At 48.6% G+C, this 20,424-nt stretch overlaps 1 protein-coding gene across 2 annotated transcripts in view; it reads left to right on the forward strand.

The window, feature by feature from the left end:
* Sfxn5 (sideroflexin 5) overlaps window positions 1-20,424 on the forward strand; it is a 126,005-nt gene that overhangs the window by 74,959 nt on the left and 30,622 nt on the right. For both annotated transcript variants that reach the window (XM_059256762.1, XM_059256763.1), the window contains exon 10: window positions 5,433-5,523. In XM_059256762.1, coding sequence (XP_059112745.1) covers window positions 5,433-5,523 — 91 coding nt within the window. The remainder of the gene's footprint in view (window positions 1-5,432; window positions 5,524-20,424) is intronic.

The following is a 20,424-nucleotide window of genomic DNA, read 5'->3' on the forward strand; positions in this document are numbered from 1 at the left end:
CAACCCGCTTTAAATAAAAATAAACATTCATAAACATTATTTTGGGAATTTGGGCGGCTTTTCATACTATTTCCTTATTTTTTTAAGAGGTCAATTGGCCAGAAGCACCTCCTCCTTCGGCCGTGTAGCCTGAGGTCATGGGCGGAGCGAATACCACTACACACCCCACATAATGTTCCAGTTCCAGGCTCTTCCAGCAACTGTTAGGGAGCACCCTGAGCAGAGAGGAGGGCTGACATTTAGGTTGAAAGGGAGGCCTGACTGGAACAGTGCTCAGAGGCCCTGGGGTGGGGGTGGGGAGAACTGGTTCACGGGAGGAACCTCTAAGTTAGTACAGAGTGAGGTCGTTCAGGGCCCTATGGCTCCTGGGATGCCATGAGAACCAGTGAAGGCTGTGAAGCCGGTGGCTGCACATTTTCTCTTCTGATTTTTAAAGTTTAGTGTGTGTGTTGAAGAACAGTGTCGGTCAGCTGCAGGAGTCTGTTTTCTTCTTCCATCATGTGGGCCCTGGGGATTAAACTCGGGTCGTCAGACTTAGCAGCAAGCGCCTTTACCCACTAAGCCTTCCCGCTGGCCTCAATGCTCACTTTCAGAAGAGCCCTTCTGTGGCTTCTGTGAAAAGCCAGTGGGAAGAACGGAAGTGGAAGCTGCTTAGGAGAAGGTAGGGGGAGGTGACAAGGGGAGGTGACAAGGGTTGAGTGGAAGAGGAGGCAGAAGAGCTGCAGCCATGATGCCCGGGACCAGGCAATTCGCTGAGGCTTCCCTGCAAGCCTGGAGAAGCTCTTGTCTAGGAAGATCCAGAAGTCTCTTCAAGAGCCTTCCAACTGGTAGCGGACAAGGATGCCTGGGTGAGGGTGAGGCAGGGTTAGCCAGCCTTCGCTGGGGAGGAGTAGAAGCTTTAAAGGCACAGCGCTAAGGCCTGTTGTGACAGAGGTGTCCCCAGGTGGTTGCGTGTCCGGCTCGAGTAGGACACAGCCAGGTAAGAAGTGAGATGGCTGCTCCATCAGCCCACCTGGTGTCTCTTCGAAGGCCTTGCAAAACCAAGGTTGCTGTTGGCCATGTAGCTAATGACAGACACCAAAGGTTTTATGTCATGGGGTGCCCACCTGACCTGCTGTTCATGTGTGCAGCTCCTACTTAAGAAGAAAGCTTTGGGGGCTGGAGAGGTGGCTCAGTGGGTAAGAACACATACTGCTTTGACAGAGGACTCTCTTTAGTTCCTAACACTCAAGGTGGGCTCCTCACTTCCTCTAACTCCATCTCCTGAAGATCTGATGCCCTCTCTGGCCCCCACAGTCATCTGAACTCATGTGTACATACCCATACACACACACACACACACACACACACACACACACACACACACACACACGGATAGTTAAAAATTAAAAAAAAAAATCACCATGCATGGTAACACAGACCTTTAACCCTAGCACTCTAGAGGCAGAGGCAGGCAGATCTTTGTGGGTTTGACTCCAGTCTGGTCCACGTAGTGAATTATAGGCCAGCCAGGGCTACACAGTGAGATCATGTCTCTAAATGTAAGTGAATAGATAAAAATGAAATGAGATTAAAAATTTTAAATGCAGTTTCTTTCTTAAAAGGTAGAGTGGGGAGCTAACAGGCTCCTTTGACTAGAGCTCAGTTGGTAGAGTACTTGCTGAACACGCTCGAAGATCTGGGTTCAATCCCCAGCACTGAATAAACCAGCCACACCTGTAATCCTAGCACTTAGGAGGCAGAGGCTGGAGGATCAGGAGTTCAAAGTCATCCTCAGGTAATTTGAGGCCATCTTGGACTACATGAAATCATGTCTCCAAAAAAAAGTCAATAAAGGATTAAAATAAAACAAAACAAAACAAAAACTAGCAAGCCCCACATGGATGGGGTAAAGTTTAGCAAGAAACACATATCTGTCTGGAAGTAGGCCAACATACCCATGCCCAGAGAGGGTTCTAGGGACTACAAAGTAGAGAGAAGGTCCATGCTGAGTTGGAAGTTCACTAGGAGGCAATATGGCTGCCTTGCCCACCCACCGGTAGTGGGTGTGGAGTATATGCCAAAGACACAGAGGAGGCAAATGACCACTACCCTCACCTCCTCAACACCCAGCCATACTGCCCCCGGAACCTTGGACAGGGACAGACAGCCTGGGAAGGATCCCAGGAAGAGCTGCAGTTCGGGGACTGAAGCCCGTCTGTTCTTGTTTCTCGGGGTCCTTTGGCCTGGAACATTTGGTGGAGCCTATTAAAATTAAAAAGCCAAGTGGCTGGAGGCTCAGAATGCCAGCTCATTTTCTCTGGCATGGTAGGTCCTGTTTAAGGGAACCAGCTGGCATTAATGGCACACAACTCATCACGAACAGCAGCTAGCGATCAGAAGAATCAGAGCTAATAATCAGGTTCAGGAAAGATAATGAGATATGGAACAGCATTGCCGAGGGTCCCCCAGGGTCTGTTTTAACAGCCTCCAAATAAGCTACAAAACAGAAATTAACCAAACAGGGGCTCCATTTGGGCAGAGGGGGAAAACAAACAAGGTAGAGATTTGCACACGAATTCCTAGTGTGGCCATGCCCACGCTCAGGACCTGTGGGACAGCGGCCACAGCCCGAAGGAGGCGCAGGGCCTTCTGTGACCACTTGCCTCCAAGGGGACTGTGAGGTCGGAGCTGCTGGTGAGAAGCCTAAAAAGAAGACTAGCTTCCTGCTGCGCCAAGGAGACTCTGGCCATCCTTCTCTCCTGCCTCAGGTCCCCATTTGGCATGGGGCAAACCAGCTAGGTTACCCCTTCAAGACAGCGACAGTCCTAGCCAGTGGGGAGAATGGCTCTCCAGGGAGGGGTCAGTCTCAGGCTGGCACAGCAAGTCTGGGTGTTGGCTACAAGCAATTGTCTCTAGTCTCTCCCACTCCTCCTGCATGCCAGCTCTGCCCAGTCCTAGGAGGCTGCCAGCTATGCAGAAGCTTGGGCCTCCTTGTTCCCTTCCCTAAGACTTCTGCTTCCTGTTCCTCAATACTTCATCATCTCTGTGTCTGCAGCTACCTGCTGGGACGGGGGTATGTCAAAGGCCCTACCTCCCATTTATGCAATACCTGGACCCCAGTGCCTAGTGGGCCTTTGTCAGGGATCCCATGGCAGGTGCATGCTCCGTGGTTCGGGGGTAGCAGGCCATTGATTCTTTTCTTTTTTCTTTTTTTTTTTTTTTCTTTTTTGGTTTTTTGAGACAGGGTTCCTCTGTGTAGTTTTGATGCCTGTCCTGGATCTCGCTCTGTAGACCAGGCTGGCCTTGAACTCACAGAGATCCACCTGGCTCTGCCTCCCAAGTGCTGGGATTAAAGGTGTGCGCCACCACCGCCCAGCACGCCATTGCTTCTTGAGAAGGAGGCTGTGTTAGTTGCTTTCTCAATGCTGTGATCAAACACCCACAGGATAACCTAAGGAAGGGAGGGTTTAAGGTTGGATCCTCAGTTTGAAGGTGCTGTCTATCATGACAGGGAAGGCATGGTGACATGGAGGTGGCTTGTCATACTGCAGCCACAATAGGAAGAAAAGCAAGATGAATCCTTTTTATGCAGTCCAGGACCCTGGCCCACATTTAGGATGACTCTTCCTCCCTCAGTGGGCCCAACCTAGAAGCTCCCTCACAGACACACCCAGATGGTTATTTCCTAGGTGATTTTAGATTCTGCCGAGTTAATGGTGCTAACTATCATGGAGGCCAATTGGAATGCAGGGGTGAAGCTTTGGAATCTTCAGGCCCTGGGTTCAAATCCTAGCTTTACCTGTCACAACCATAGCTGTCTGTCATTGGCAAAGTCACTAATCCTCTCTGAGCCTGCCTCTTCTTGGTGAAAATATTTTGTTAAGCCATTGCATGTGATAGCTGGGGTGTAGGTCTGGGGTAGAACGCTTGCCCAGATGCCAGGTGTCCTGGGTTCATCCCCTTGCACGTCAAACATAAAAAGTTCTTGCAAGTAAACGTGCTGATCGCACAAAGGAGATCTCCAGACAATCCACTCCACTTCCTCTTCATCTGCAGCATGTGCTCTGTCCTTCACGCATTCCCTCTGTACTTCTATGGTGAGGCTCAAGAGGCCATTTCTGAGATACTCATTGCTGAGAGCTAGGGATACGTAGACTTGGTGAGCTCCATCTGAGCAGCAGTACCGTGGATGGGCCAGTGGTATTCAGAAAGGCCGTGGATGGGCCAGTGGTATTCAGAAAGGCCCTGCTGTATCATTGAAATATGGATAAACTGTCAGTTCCTGTCACTCAGCTGGCCCTCCAGCAAGCAGTGAGGACACGAACACGGCTCTGAACGTCGCACGACCGTTAGGATATACATGCAGCACTGACAGCCCGGGTAGAAGTGGCTGGCTGCCCAGGGGATGGTTAGCTGGCACACCTTGTCCCATGCCCCTGCACTAGAGCCTGGGTCCGTCCATTCCTGCTCTACTGCAGGCACTCAGCCTCCTCGAGGCGTCCCAAAGCCCCGACAAACAACAAGGCTGAGTCCAGAGCCAGGGTAAGAGCACAGGAAAGCCTGCTAAGCCAGCAGGAGTCCAGAGCTGAATACAGGGCAGATCTTGCCAAGACCCTCACCGCCTCCTTTTCACAGGATGGACCATCAGGGCAGGGCTGGCTGGGCCTCAGCCAAGACTTGTGGGTCATATCTGCTGACTTTCCATACCTGCTACTCATCTAGCTTCTCCTAGATGGTCCTCTGATGGCCGACTCTACCTTCCTGTCCCCTAGAGAAGCCCCCTCTCAGCTGTGCGGAGCTCTCCACCTCGTTGTCTGCTTGTACCTGTTCCCCAACCACTAGCTCATGAGAGCATGCTCAGGGCTGCTAGATACAGCGTTTAGTGCTGAGTGTACATAGAAAAGGCCTGCAGTCCTTCCCTCCCACATGTCCAGGGTCAGGGACCACACTGATGAGCTGAGGACTAAGTGCTAGGAGAGAGGTACCAGGGCAACAGGATCAATGGTCTGCCTGCCTGACATGTCACATGGCTGCACTTCCTGACCCTCTCCTGTGTCAAGCTCATCCCTGTGATGTATGCTCTTACCACAGACCCTGAATGTGGTAGAAATAACTGTCCTTTTTCTACCACCAGGCAGTCAAGTAGAGAAAGGATAATGAGTCACCTGCATAAGGTTCCACTGCTAGTAAGTGACAGAGGTGGTAGACTTCAGAGCCGGTCCCGAGGGAACAGATGTGGCCTGAGGTGGGTGGGTGACCCCAGACCTAGGGACCAGGTCAGCAAAGGCTAGAGGCCAGAAGGCCCAGTTGACCTCAGAGGGGCTGCACCTGGGTGTGGGGTGTGAGGGGGATTGGAAGGACCCCCTCCTGCTGTCCCTCCAGTTCTGCTCCTCCCTCCCATGAGCCCTTGCAACATCATGCATCTTCTTCTGTTTTCTTTCCTTTCCAAGGTGGGCCTTAATGTGCTGGTTCAGAAAGCCAACAAGTTCACCCCAGCCACTCGCCTTCTTGTGCAGAGATTCGTGCCCTTCCCTGCAGTAGGTAAGATCTGCACACAGATGGGTGTGTGTGTGTGTGTGTGTGTGTGTGTGTGTGTGTGTGTGTGTGTGTGTTTTGCATGGTGGGGGTCTGCGGGACTTCTAAGCACCTGAGTGAATGGTGGCCCTTCCACGTCATATCTCTCTGATGCTTACAGACTTATGGCCGGGAGATCTAGACCAAAATTCACACAGATAGAAATGCAGGACCCACCTGCTCAGTGCATGACATGCAGTCTTAGTAGAAATTCTTGTGTGTTTGTTTTGTTTTGTTTTGTGGTGTTGGGGACGGAACCTGGGACTTCGTGCACCCAAGGCAAGCACCCTACCAACTGAACTCCACTCCCCACTCTGTTTGTTTTGGACCAAGTCTCAATCTGTAGCTTAGGCTGGCTTGGCACTCACTATGTAGTGCAGGCTAGCCTCAGACTCCTGGGAGACTTAGCACAGAGGTTGTTTGCTTGCTCATTTGTTTTGAGCCAGGGTCTCATGTATCCCAGAGTGGCCTCAAACTTGCTATGTAATGGAGCATGACCTTGAACTTCTGGCCCTCTTGCCTCTACCTCCCCAGTGCTGGGATTACAAGTGTGCATTAATAAACTCTTGGTTTATCAGGTGCTGTTGATCTAATCCAGGGCATCCTGCATGCCAGGCAAGCACTCTATCAATTAAGCCACACCTCCATCCCAGCAAAGGGAGATTCCTAAACCCGGATCTCCAGGCTCATAACGATCAGCAGACAGAACACCACGGATCCTGTGACCTGTGAAAAGTATTCACAACAAACTCTAACAAAAAAGTTTACATTCTTTCTATCATGAGTATGCCCAGCAGATAGTAAAAACCAGGATGTAGGACTTTGTCAGCAGGAAACCCAAGGCACTCCATGCCATATTGCAGATGTCCTTCAGAGGCCTGGAAGTATTGCTTCTGTGCAGGGCAAACCCAAGTAATCATATGTGATACTTCAACTGCTATATCCTACTTTTTCATCAGGTAAAAGGCATACTGATTAGCTGACCTTGGTAGTGAACATTTGTACTACCAGCTTATGGGAGGTGTAGACAGGAGGGTGAGAAGTTTAAGATCATCCTATATAGTGAGCTTGAGGCTAGCCTGGGCTACAGGTATCATCCTGAGTTCAATTCCTAAGACCCACATGGTGGAAAGAGAGAACTGATCCTGGAAAGTTGTCCTCTGATGATCACATATGCCCCCGCCAAGTAAATGCATTTAAAGGCACATCTATTACTAAATCACAATCAAAATTTTTGGTAACTTGTTTTAATTTCTTTATAAATCCTTTGAATTTTGTTTTATACACATAGAAATATTAATCTGAGAGGGACGTTTAGTCTTCGCCTGACTGTCAGAGGGGTCCCTGGCCACAGGGCAGTTCACAGTTTCTGCTGGATCCTTAGGGTGCTGCAAAGCTTGGCCTGGCTCTCAGGAAGCAGCTCCCGGATTCAGGAAAGGAGACCACTGTGCAAAGAAGTTTGTTTTTTTTTAGAAATAGCTATAGATCTCTGTGAGTTCAAGGTCAGCCTGGTCTACAGAGTGAGTTCCAGGACAGCCAGAGCTACAGAGAGAAACCCTGTCTCAAAAAACAAAGACAAAAAGAAATAGCTATAGACACAGCAAAAAGCAGTTCAGCATTTGTTGTTCAAAGGAGTATACATGAGTACTAGAACCCTAAGTCAGAGTTCCTTTCTTTGTCAGAGGACAAAGGTGGGGACCAGCCCAGCTCAGGGCCTGAAGGTACTGTAACCTTCTAATGTCAGTGCTCACTCTAAAGGCTGAGCTCCCCTCCCCCCCACCCCAGCTCATAGCCATGACCTGACCTTCCCCTCAGGCCTCAGCTTCCTGTATGTAATATGTAGGCTTGGTACTCTCCACCTATGGCCCAGAGCTGCACGTGAGGCCACAGACCAGACTCCATTGACAGGAACTTGCTGCGGAATACCTACAGAATAGGGCGACCTCACCGGCTCCATGCCCGGCGGCTAATAAACTCCCAGAACAACCACCTAGTGGAGCCTAGCCAACCCAGATAATTGCTATAGCAACTCCACACTTGTAATGAACTCTTAGCTATTTCTGCCGTGGGCCATTAATGGAATAACTCTTTAAAGCTGACTTCGTCATGGGGTCTAATTGAGCAAGGAACGTGGCTACTCAGTGGCTGGGCTTACAGCCACCGTGGCTGGAGGGTTGGAGGCAGCCTAGACTGGCTCTGAGGCTCCACCGAGATGTAATTGGGACTTGGGGGTGGGAGGGCATGCTTCAGATAAGAACTTTGCCAGTGGCTTGTTCCAGCCTTGTCCAGCCCCCATTGTGCTGTGTGACCTTGAGCTGGTCTTCACCTCTCTGGGACTCCCTCAGGAGGAGAGGCCTTTCCTCTGCTCTGAGACTCTCTGACCTGCTCCTCTCAGCCTTAGCCTGATTCCCCTCCCATCTTCTCCTTGGGACAGTCTTCAGCCCTCTCACCCAAGTCTAGCTTCTGACAGGCAGCTGGAGGCCCCTATGTCCATAGCCGGTCGTACCCACTGTGCTTTGCAACTTGGTAGTCCTCACTCCCAGGACCTTGGGAGAAGCAGGCTCATCTGCAAAGAGGCTTCTTCTGTTCGTCACTCTGGTGAGTGATTGCCACAGTGTAATGTGAGGTCAAAGCCATCATCTGCTCCCTGCACTTGTCTCTCTGTACCCATGTCCCTCTGTGCCCTGACCAGGATGGAGCATCTCAAAGTCACTTGGCCCTTGCCTTCTGCAGCAGGCTGGCTAGCCACTGAGAAACTTGCTCAGAACCTGCTTCACCATGTAAAAGGCCACTTTCCCTTTAGGGTACCAGGGTGACAGGAGGACTCTGTCACAGGAAGGAGTGGGATGGGAGAGGGTTTGTAAGTGATGGGGGTCCTGAAAAGACCGCACCCATCCCTCTCTTCCTAGGCAAACAAGGAAACTCTCTGGAATGGCTGTGTTCCCCACTTCCCCAGTTTGCGCCTCTAAATGCCTGTCCAGCTGAAAATCTAGGTATCTAGGCCTCTCTGGGGCCTCTGCACTACCCAGAGCCCAAATTACTCACCCACCCCACCCCACCCCAGCTCGGAATGCTTGTTCCCTTTGTCTAAGTCGGCTGCTCTGTCCTGGGACCACCTCGACGACGTCACAGGCCTGTACTAGGTTTGCAGAGCCCAGAACTCCCAGAGGCCACCCAGTTCTCCTGCCTTTTGCGTTTTGTTATGTATGTCTCATTCAGTGCTGGGAGGGATCTAAGGCAGAGCTTACCACCTCATTTTACAAAAGAATATACAAATTCCAACTGGGAACTACACCTTGCACCCAGAGCTGAGGCCTCCCAACCTCACCCAGGGCTACTCAATCCTGTCCTCTGGAGCTGAGAAACTTAGATGTGGGTCCTGGGAGTGGCCAGGCTATGCAGTGTCTTGCAGTGAGCATTCCGTCTCCAAGATTGCCCCTGACTTTTCGTCTAGGATTGTGTGAGCACTTGTGTGCGTGTGAGTGCCGAGTACACAGGAAGCAAGCCCTGGAACCACTGCTGTCTCTCAGGGAGGCTTTCTGCACCCACAACACCCTGCCCCGGTCTAGAACAGCAGTCATGTGGGTGATCTTGGTTTCTATTTATACATGGAGATGGTAGGAAAGAAGGTGAGCCTGGGAGCATGTATGCTGGCATCAGAATCGATTGGGGACTGGTAATTAATTTGTTTAGACCTTAATTAATTCTCCAGTTCTTTCTTATTTGTGGACTGTCACGCTTAATTGTGCTCAGGAGCTCCAGCTTGGAGCAGGCCCTCCGTTAATTGATGTGTGGCTGCTGGGAGGTGGAAGTTAATGGTTTGGGAAGCTGGGCAAACAGTGCCATTAAAGGTCAACAGAGGAGATGCTGGAAAAATACACAGCCCTGGGTCCAGCCACTGGTCTCCAGAGCTGAGCCCCACTCTACAGGAAGCAGGTCCTACAGATGCCTTTCTGTGAGGCCTTGGAGGAAGTGTGCAGGGAGGCAGCACTAGGTGTAGGTCTCATGATAGACAACTGTGAGGAAACAGGCATGCCTGTGGTCAGAGGTGGATGGAGCAGGGCCTCTAGAGACGTGGAAATGACTGTAGTCGCCCACCTCAGTGCACCTGGTAAGAGCTGGCGCCCCGGCTCCACGTCTGCCTGTCCTGACTGTACCCAAGGAGAAGGAAAAAGCAGCAAGTGCTCTTGGGTAATGAAGACCTTATCTGAGCTCTGTGCACCCCTGAGCTCGAGCCTCTGTATCAGTTACTGTTCTCATGCTGTGACAAAAACGCCTTAAGGAAGGGCAGGGTCCGTTTCTGTACAGTTTGTTAGTTAGACAGTATAATCCCTCATGGCAAGACGTCATGGCTGGAGCTTGAGTCCCTTCGTAAATGTGGTGAGCAAACAGAGGGGTGAATGCTGATGCTCAGCTCACTTTCTCCTTTTCATTCAGTCCTGGAATGCAGCCCATGGGATGCTGCTGCCCACATTCAGGGTGAGTTTTCCCACCTCAGTAGACCCAATATAGAAACCCCCTCATAGACAGATCAGTCTCCTAGGTGATCCTAGATCCTGTCGAGCTGAGAATCAGTGTCCATAGGATAATAAATCTTTCACAGACCAGAAATTCCATCCTTGGCTAGGAAGTCTTCTAGGTCCTTCCTAGGGGTCCCTTTCATGAGTTGTCAAAAAGTGTTCCGCGGCCATAAAAAAATTTTTTTCTGTGCTCCTTGGGGAGCTATTGCTTAGGCTTCTGGAAAGTCTGGGCGTGAGGGAGTGTCTCCTGATTCTTCATACTCAGTGAGCCTCAGATCTTCTCCTTTGTGGTCTCTCCGTGCCTCAGGCCACAGAGGCCTCCATGACATTGACTCCCCCTTTGCTCCACCCCAGGAGGTAGCTGGTCAGTGCTGCCTGAGCATCAGACCACTCATGAAAGTGTAGCTTCCCATTAATCGTCTCCTGTGAGCCAGAAGGCAGCTGTGTCCTGGGCCCTGTGACCGGTGTCCCCCTTGGGGTCAGTGGTGCTTCATGAAGCACCCGCGTCCCTTTGAGGCTCCTCTGGAGGGTGGTAGAGCCTGCTTGGGCCTGTTCTATGCTTGCTCTCGCCTGAGCCTACCACAGCCATGGCTGCGTCTTCCTTTCTACCCTCTGCTGAGCTTCAGGCACATGGCCGTGCTGACCCAGGTGCCCACTCCTCCCCGTGCCTCAACCCTCCACCTGGCTGCCAAGTACTCTGTGTCTGTCCAGGGCAGGCTGCCTAAGTTCAAGTTTGCTTCCCTCGTCAGAGTAATCAGGGTGCATATTAGCTACTTTCTCGTTACTGCAACCAAATACCCGCTGAGAAGAAACTTAAGGGAGAAAATATTCCTTTTGGCTCACAGTCTAAGAAAGAATACACCATAGTGGTGAATCATAGCAGCAAGAGTCTGGGATGGCTGGTGACATTGAGCCTACAGTCAGGAAGCAGAGAGAGAGAGAGAGAGAGAGAGAGAGAGAGAGAGAGAGAGAGAGAGAGAGAGAGAGAGAGAGAGAGAGAGAGGAATGTTAGTGTTCAAATTGACACACACACCCATTTTCATGTGTGTGTATACGCATGTTTTTGCGTGTGTGGGCACATGTGGGTGTGCATGTATATGTGTACGTATGTACATGTGGAGCCCTGAGGTTGGTGCTACAAATCATCTTTGGTTCCTCTCACCTTATTCAACAAGGCAGCATTGCTCAATCAGAGTCAAAGTTTGTTGATGTGGCTAGTCTTGCTAGGTGGCTTCCTCTGGGGATCCCCTGTCTTTACCTTTGGAGGCTGGAATTACAGGTGGGTCACCACACCCACCCAGAATTGACATAGTTTTGGGGATCCAAACTCCTCTCCTCAACTACTTGCCTAGCAAGCACTTTAGCTGCTGAGCCACCCCGCCCCCAACTCTAGACTTTCTCTTTTTTATTCAGTCCCAAACTGCAGCCCATGGCATCATGCTGCCCACATTAAGGGTGGGTCCTCCATTCTCAATTGAACCTCTCTGGAAACACCCTCATAGACACATCCAGAGGTGTGTTTCCATGGTGATCCCAAATCCAGTCATGTTGTCGTGAACATTAGCGTGACAGTTTCATGTGGGTTTGTTAATGCTCAAGCAAGTGCTTTGGTGCAGAAGGTTTGGGTCCAGTCATTCAGAGTGGAACTCTAGCCCGATGACGTTAGTGACTAGAGTCTGGTTTTTTTGTATCCTGGTCCATTCTTTTAGTCGGTAGGCCCCAGGTAGATGATGAGTAGGCCATTCCTCAGAAGCTTATCCCAGGCATATACTCAAGTCTTTCTGCTGTATGGCCACTACATCTTTCAAATGGGATCCTAGGATCACATGTAAGCATTCACAGGTATTACACCAACCCCCAGAACCTCACGAGTCCTCAGTACACAGCCCTCCATCTGACCCCTATTGCCCTGACCAGGGTGGCAAGAACCAGAGATGGTGGCACATGCTTATAATCCTAGCACCCAGGAAGAGACAGAGAAGGATCCAAGTTCAAGCATATCCTTGGCTACATAGTGAGTTTAAGGTCAGCTTGGATGGCAGGAAATGCTATATCTAAAAACCAAAGCAAGGGGCTGGAGAGTTAAAAGTAAGAGCAGTTAAAAGTGTGCACTGCTCTTACAGAACCCCAGTGTGGTTCCCAGAATCCACATTCAGCGGCTTGCAGCTCTCTGTCGCTCCAGCTCCAGGGGGATCTGACACCTCTAGCCTCTGCAAGCACTCACACTCCTGTGCACAAAGCTGCACATAGACATACACACACCCGCCATTATGGAATATTAATTTGGAGGCAAGCATTAGTCAGATAGATGGTCAAAATGGCACAGAAACAAATGTTCTTGTGACAAGTGCTATGACATTTCCTGGAGACAGGGGCTGGGACTCGGTGCTGGAGTCCTCATCTAGCATGCCTAGGATTTGATTACACGACCACAAGGGGTGTGTGTGTGTGTGTGTGTGTGTGTGTGTGTGCGCGCGCGCGCGCACGCGTGTGCGCTCGCGCAGAGCCAATGAAACATTGTTTCTGGACAGTCTTCCTATACTTTCTAGATTTTAGACGTTTAACCTGAGCTAATGTTTTAGGAAGTGTGTGTTTCATTTGAGGAAAATCAATCACTGGCTTCTCCATCAGAGGAATGTGTGGCTGAGTGATATAGAGTCTGAGCACTCACAGAAGGACCATGTCACAGCTTCCTGGAAGGATGATCAAGGACCCAGGATTGAGGCTACCTCAGAACTGGCATGGACTCCCAGCATGCCTCAGGCTTCCAGAGAACTTGACCAGAGGGTCCAAATGGAAAGAAGTCTTTTTTTTTTTGGTTTTTTGAGACAGGGTCTCTCTGTAGTTTTTGGTGCCTGTCCTGGAACTCGCTTTGTAGACCAGGCTGGCCTCAAACTCACAGAGATCCACCTTCCTCTGCCTCCCAAGTGCTGGGATCAAAGGTGTGTGCCACCGCCGCCGCCCGGTGGAAAGGTCTTTAGCAGTGTGGCTCTGAGTGCAGTCTACAGTCTTTCCTCTTGAGTTCATCTATTGACTGCCTGGACAGAGGAAGCCCGTGGCTCACATTCCAGGGACAGGGTCAGTAACAGAGAAAGGGCTGTGAACTCACGGCACAAGGGCATAAGATTGGAAAAGACCTGCAGGGGGTCGATGTTATGCATGCTGTTAAACACTGGATGGGAGGCCTGGCATGGTGGCATACTCCTTTAATCCCAACACTTGGAAGGCAAAGACAGGCAGATCCCTGGGAGTTTGAGGCCAGCTTGGTCTACATAGTGAGTTCTAGAACAGCCAGAGCTACATAGTGAGACCCTGTCTCAACAACAACAACAAAAAAAAAATGTTACACAAATGTCAAGGTGCCACAACCTGACTTGCCTGAGGGCCTTGAGTGAAATCCTGTCTCCACCTCTCCAGCCCTGGAATTACGAGTGCACACTGTCACACATCCTTTTCCATGGAAATGAGGGATTGAGTTTAGGACCTTGTGCTTACGCAACAAGGGCGTTACTGAACCATCTGCCCAGCTACCCTAGCAGGATTCTTTTTTTTTGTTTTTGTTTTTGTTTTTGTTTTGTTTTTTCGAGACAGGGTTTCCCTGTGTAGCTTTGCTCCTTTCCTGGAACTCACTTGGTAGTCCAGGCTGGCCTTGAACTCACAGAGATCCGCCTGGCTCTGCCTCCCGAGTGCTGGGATTAAAGGCGTGCGCCACCACCGCCCGGCCTAGCAGGACTCTTATAGACAGAGATTACAAGCTTCAGAGTTAGCTGTACCTACAATGTACAAGCTGATTTTTTTTCCAGTTTAGAAATTTCCAGTCCCGAGTTGGTCATGCTTCAGTATGGGCTGCGAAACTCTCCCCTGATTCTCAAGCGATTTAAAAGAAAATCTGGGCCATTTAGAGCTGCCTCTCAGATGCAGTTCTGGGTCATGCTGTGAAAGTAAGCAAATATTAAGGACAATGTGCCTGTTTGGTGAGCAGTGTTCCCCCAAAGACAGAGAGGCTGTGTTCTGAGGTTGACGAGAGAGCGTGTGAGTTTGTCAATGTTGTGATGTGTGTGCCTGTAAACGTGCAGGTCCTGCTGCTTGGCCTGAGAACCTGGCTCTAGAAGTTGCCTCTGAAGAGGGGATGAGGCTGAGGGCCAGTGTGAGAGGAGACTCACTCCTGTTTGATTATCCACCTTTTTGTGCAGTTTGAACTATTTACCATGCTGTGATGGTTAATAATGTTTGTCAATCTAACAGGACCTAGAGTCACCAAAGAGACAAGCCTCTGGGCATGCCTGGGAGGGATGATCTCAATTAGGTTAATTAATTGAGGTGGGAAAATCCACCCTATGTATGAGCAGTACAGCACCACAGCTGTACACAATGAGAAAGGGAGCAGAGTATCCAGCATTCATTGCTCTTTGGTTTCTGACTGTGGATACAAAGTAACCAGCTGCCTCTTGCTCCTGCCATCATGAGATAACTGCCATGATGGACTGTATCCCCTGGAACTGTAAGACAAAATGAATCCCATGACTCATGGACAGCATGTGGGCTGCATTACCCCCTGAAGTGATGGTGGAGGGAAAGAGGACAGGAGCAAGTTTGCCTGACCCTCCTTGAAGGTGAGGAAGTGGAGTTTGGAAGAACTTTGACCAAGTCTGTCTGGAGCTAAAAATGGTAGCTGCTTTCTGTTGCTTGGCTACAAAACAAGCCAGCCTGGGTTACATGAGACTGTCTCAAACAAAAGTGACAGCAAAGGTGTTGAATGCCTGCTTGTTTATTGTATCCATTTAAATATAATCAAGTTTAATGGGATCAAGTAAACATACTATCCTCACCATAGACTTGGGCTGGATTTTTTGTTGTTTTGTTTTTTTGAGACAAGGTCTCTGACAGTCCATGCTGGCCTTGAACTCACTATTAAAATGGGAAGGGCCTAGAACATTCTGATGCTTTTGACTCCCAAGTGCTGGAATTATAGGAATATACCACTATGCCTGGCAAATTTTGGAAATCTTTCCATGAAAGTCATAAAATTCTAACTTGCCCCTTTTCAATAGGATCTAGCCACAGTGATTCTTTCCATGACAGTTTTTTCTTTTTTTTTTTTTTCAATTTTGAAATACTGTAGCTAGGCATCATAGCCCACACCTATAATCCTAGCTTGGCAAAGCCAAGAGGATCATGAGTCAAAGGCCAGCCTGGACTACAGTTCAAATTCTAGGACATCTTAGGTTGTATAGCAAGACTCTGTCTCAAAAAAAATAAAAGTAAGTAAATTAATGTATAATAAATTGTGAAATATTTCAAATGCAAAGAAAATTAATTGAGGTAACAGAAAAGATTAGATACATTCAAAGCCCTTGTGTCCTCCACCTTCTTGATGGTGATCTCTCCAAAGAAGCTGCTGGGCTGCCATCAGTGGGCCCTGCTCATTCATATTTCTAGATCCTGAGATAGGCGTATGCTCCAGAAATGATCATGTCTACTGTTTATGAATTGTGTGTGTGCACGTGCATCATGCACACATTTGGGTTGTACATGTGCTGTCCAGGGAGCTCCAGGGATCCTTCTGTCCCTGCCTCCTCAGGGCTGGGGTTATAGCACAAACAACCACATTTGGCTTAAAAAAAAAAAAAAACAAAACAAAACAAACAAAAACATGGGTTCTGGGGATCAAACTCAGATCCTCACGCTTATGCACCAGATGCATTATTGACTGAACCATCCCTGGTCTCTGTTTGTGCATTTTAAAATTTTGATGTGAACTATACCACAGGGTGTTTGTATTAATTACTTTCCTATTACTGTGATAAAGCACCACAACCAAGACAACTTATAAAAGAAAGTGTTTCATGGTTTCAGAGGGTTATCCACGATGACAGCAAAGGCATGGTAGCTGGAGCAGCTGAGAGCACATATCCCAAGCAGCAAGCAAGAAACGGAGAACACTGGGAATGACACCTCAAAGCCCATCCATGATGTGCCTCCTCCAATAAGGCCACACCTCCTAATCCTTCCCAAACAGTTCTACTAACTGGGAACCAAGTATTCCATCATATGAGCCTATGAGGGCCATTCTCATTCATGTCTTTTGTTTGTTTGTTTGTTTTTTAGTTCCTCCTCTCTCTGTTTTGCTCTGTGTGTGTGTGGGGGGGGGGGTTGTATGTGACTGTGCACACATGCTCAGAGGCTAGTAGACAACTTTCAGGCATTGGTTCTTTCCTTTCTATGTGGGTCCCAGGAATTGAACTCAAGTGGTCTGGCTTGGTAATGAATGCCTTTACCCTCTGAGCCATCTTGCCACCCCTAGGCTTGTCTTTCAGAAGCTTGCTTTTTATTATGGTTTTGAGTTTTTTTTTTTTCCTGTGTTAATACACACACATCTGGGGTCTACAGTGTGACTGTCCACAGTCGATAATTTGGGACTGTTTCTCTTTCTACAGCTGTGCGCACGCTCCCATGAACACACGTCCATGTGACAGGGATGGGCTTTTTCTGGACTGTAAGGTTTCATACATTGAAAACCTTATCTGTATGTCTGCTCAGGGAGCTTGGAAACAGAGACATAGATCTGAGCCCTACCTCAGATCGTATGTCAGCAGCATGTCTGTGCTGAGAATCCAGGAGCTGGAAAGGGAGGAGTGTGTTAGAGAGCGTGTTTCTGGTTCTGTAGGCTCTTGCCAGACAGAGTGCAGCTTTTCAGATCCACAGGGTCTGGATTTCTATCCCCCAGTCCTGTGTCCTCTTGAATATCTCCCAACTTCAGTATTATCAACCTTTTAAATTTTGTGTCCATCTGAAATAGTCTCTTCTCAATGCACATGTACGTGCACACTTCGGTTTTTAAGATTTACTCTTTATTTTTAAGTGTGTGTGTGTGTGTGTGTGTGTGTGTGTGTGTGTGTGTGTACATGTGTGCAGGCACCTGCAGAGGCCAGAAGTGAGTGTTGGATGTCCTAGAGTTTGAGGCAGTTGTGAGGCATCTGACATAGATGCTGGGAACCAAATTTGGGTCCTGTGTAAAAGCAGGAAGTGCCCTGAACCCCTGAGCCTTCTCCCCAGCCCATCGCTGGTTTTTAGTGTTAAGCTGTGTGGCCCAGGCTGCGCTTGGGTTGATCTTCCTGCCTCTGTCTCCTGATGCTAAGGTTGTGTTCTCATGCCCAGCTGCTGTTTCTCATTTTCACTGACTTATTTTTCCTCTTAATTCCTGATATAGTTGAGAATTTTCTTAACTTTATTCGACATTTGGGTCTTCAGATAGAAGCCCTGAGGCGATCTGAGCTTCATAAAGAAAAGTACATTCCAAGGCAGATTAAAGACCTAAATGTGAAAAGTAAACATTTTAAATATTTTTTGAGAAAATATAGATGAACCGTGGCAGAGTTTCTTAATGACACAGAAGTACTGGGAGAAGGAAAGGATTGCTTATTTGAGGACATATTAAACTGTGTGACAGACGATACCATCCACAAAGTGGGAGGATCAGGCCACAGTCCAGCAGCAGCCATTTGCAAACCGTTTGACCAATGAGGATTAGTTTCCAAAATATAAAGAGCTCTTGCAAATTGATTTTTTTCTTAGATTCAGAAGTCTGTCTTTGACTATTCATAAGATTGAGTTCATGTTTATCAGGGTTTTTTATATTTCATTTCATAAAACTCTGAGTCTTACATTTTCTGTAATTTTGACCACTGGGTCTTTTTCTTAATGTGTGTGTGTGTGTGTGTGTGTGTGTGTGTGTGTGTGCATGTGGAGGCCAGAGGTTAACCTTCCTTGGGTACCATCCACCTTTTTCTTTGTATAATTGTGTGTGTGTGTGTGTGTGTGTGTGTGTGTGTTGGTTTGAAAAAGAATAGCCCCCAGAGGCTGATATATGGGCATGCTTGGTCCGGAATTTATGAACATGTTATGAAGGATTAGGAGGTGTGGCCTTGTTGGAGAAGGTGTGGCCTTGTTGGAGTAGGTGTGGCCTTGTTGGAGAAGGTGTGTCACTGTGGGGGTGGGCTTTGAGGTTTCAGAAGTCCATGCCAGGCCCAGTGTCTCTCTTTCCCCGCCTGCCTGCGGATCTGGCTGTAGCTCTGAGCCACTGCTCCAGCGCCTGCCTGTGTGCAGCCACGCTCCCCACCATGCTGATGATGGACTAACACTCTCAAACTGTAAGCCAGCCCCCGATTAAATGTTTTCTTTTATGAGAGTTGCCTTGGTCATGGTGTCTCTTCACAGCAGTAGAAACTCGAAGACAGTGTGTGTGTGTGTACAATGTGTGTGTGTGTGTGTGTGTGTGTGTATACACACACGTGTACACTGCAACACGAGTGCAATGCTGGCAGGGGTGGGGGAGTGTCGGATCTGCCGGAGCTGGAGTAACGGGGCTGTAAGCTAACCAAATGTGTGTGCCGGAGCTGGAGTAACGGGGCTGTAAGCTAACCAAATGTGGGTGCCGGAGCTGGAGTAACGGGGCTGTAAGCTAACCAAATGTGGGTGCCGGAGCTGGAGTAACGGGGCTGTAAGCACCAAATGTGGGTGCTGGAGCTGGAGTAATGGGCTTGTAAGCTAACCAAATGTGCATGCCGGAGCTGGAGTAACGGGGCTGTAAGCTAACCAAATGTCCGTGCTGGAGCTGGAGTAACCGGGTTGTAAGCTAACCAAATGTGCGTGCTGGAGCTGGAGTAACCGGGTTGTAAGCTAACCAAATGTGGGTGCCGGAGCTGGAGTAATGGGCTTGTAAGCTAACCAAATGTGCATGCCGGAGCTGGAGTAACGGGGCTGTAAGCTAACCAAATGTGCGTGCTGGAACTGAACCCAGGTCCTCTGCAAGAGCAGAATTCTTTTTTTTTTTAATCTTATTTTATGTGCATTGGTGTTTTTCCATGGGTCCCTTGGAACTGGAATTGCAGACAGTTGTGAGCTGCCATGTGGGTGCTAGGAATTGAACCCGGATCCTCTGGAAGAGCGGTCAGTGCTCTTAACTGCTGAGCCATCTCTCTAGCACCCCTCTTTTTTTTTTTTTCCTTTTGAGATGAGTATCCACTGGCCTAGAATTCACCAAGATGGCTGCCTAGTCAGCTAGGCGGCAAGCCCCACATCCACTTGTTTCTGTGTCCTCGGCGCCGAGGTTACACGTTCAAAGCCCTTATGCTCCACTTTTTACATGCGTTCTGGGATGGAACTTGGGTCCTACAAGACAAACACTTGGTCAGCTGAGTATTTCTCCAGCTCCTTTTCTTAATAATTTTTAAAGCTCTTTATTCTGTTTGGATATTTGGGGCCAAAATCAACAAAGTGGCTTAAATAATCAAGAGCTTACCACTTTGCAGAGTCTCAGATATGACACACAAGTCCTGCTGTCCTTCATGTCATCTCTGCAGCTGTCCAGTGGGCTTTTTCTGCAGACTAGACCTCTCATCATCAAGGTGGCTGCCGCAGCAGCAGCTCCAGGCATCACAACCAAACCTGACTGTGCCCAGAGACCAAGGGGTTCTGACTCTTGTCTGTTACCCTCAGATGGGAGCAGATCCTTCATAGCACCCCCAAAGACATTCCTCCCTAGATAGGGTTTGAGTCATAGGTCTCTTTCTAATCACTGGCAAGGGAAGTCTCTGGGTTAATTTTTGAGGGTGGACTAGCTCCTTGGGAGTCAGTCACCTTCACCCTCCATGGCTCCATATAAGTTTGTTTATCATATTTAATCAGTATATTTCCTCAGCTTCTCACTCATAATATGGGGTAAAAATAGATCTTAACTTCCATATTTCCTTTTTTTTTTAATTAAAAAAAATTTTAATTAAAAATTTTTCCGGTTTGTCTTTGTGTGATAAGGTTTCACTATGTAGCCCTGGCTGGCCCAGAACTCGTTACAGAGACCAGGTTGGCCTGAAGCTCATAGAGGTCCTCCTGCCTCTGCCTCTGCCTCTGTCTCCTAAGTGCTAGGATTAAAGCATACAACACTACACCTGGAGACTTTTATATTTTTTCTTTCTTTTTCTCTTTTCTTTTCTTTTTTATTTCTTTCTTTTTTTTTTTTTTTTTAGACAGGGTTTCTCTGTGTAACAGCTCTGGCTGCCCCGGAGCTTGCTCTGTAGACCAGGCTGGCCTCAAACTCACAGAGATCCACCTGCCTCTGCCTCCCAAGTGCTGGGATTAAAGGCGTGCGCCACCACTGCCCGACTTGAGACTTCTATATTTCAAAGATGGCTTTTTAGGTAAATAAACCATGATTGCATTCCATTGTAAAATTTAAATAATATAGAAACATTTAGTGAAGAAAATCTAGAAATCTCTGGAAACAGGCTTCCTAAGTCTCAAATTGCATTCTTTCCTCCATGGGCACTCTGGGAGACAGGTGCCTTCCAAA

Source organism: Peromyscus eremicus, chromosome 3 (genome assembly GCF_949786415.1).
Source record: "Peromyscus eremicus chromosome 3, PerEre_H2_v1, whole genome shotgun sequence".
NCBI lineage: Eukaryota > Metazoa > Chordata > Mammalia > Rodentia > Cricetidae > Peromyscus > Peromyscus eremicus.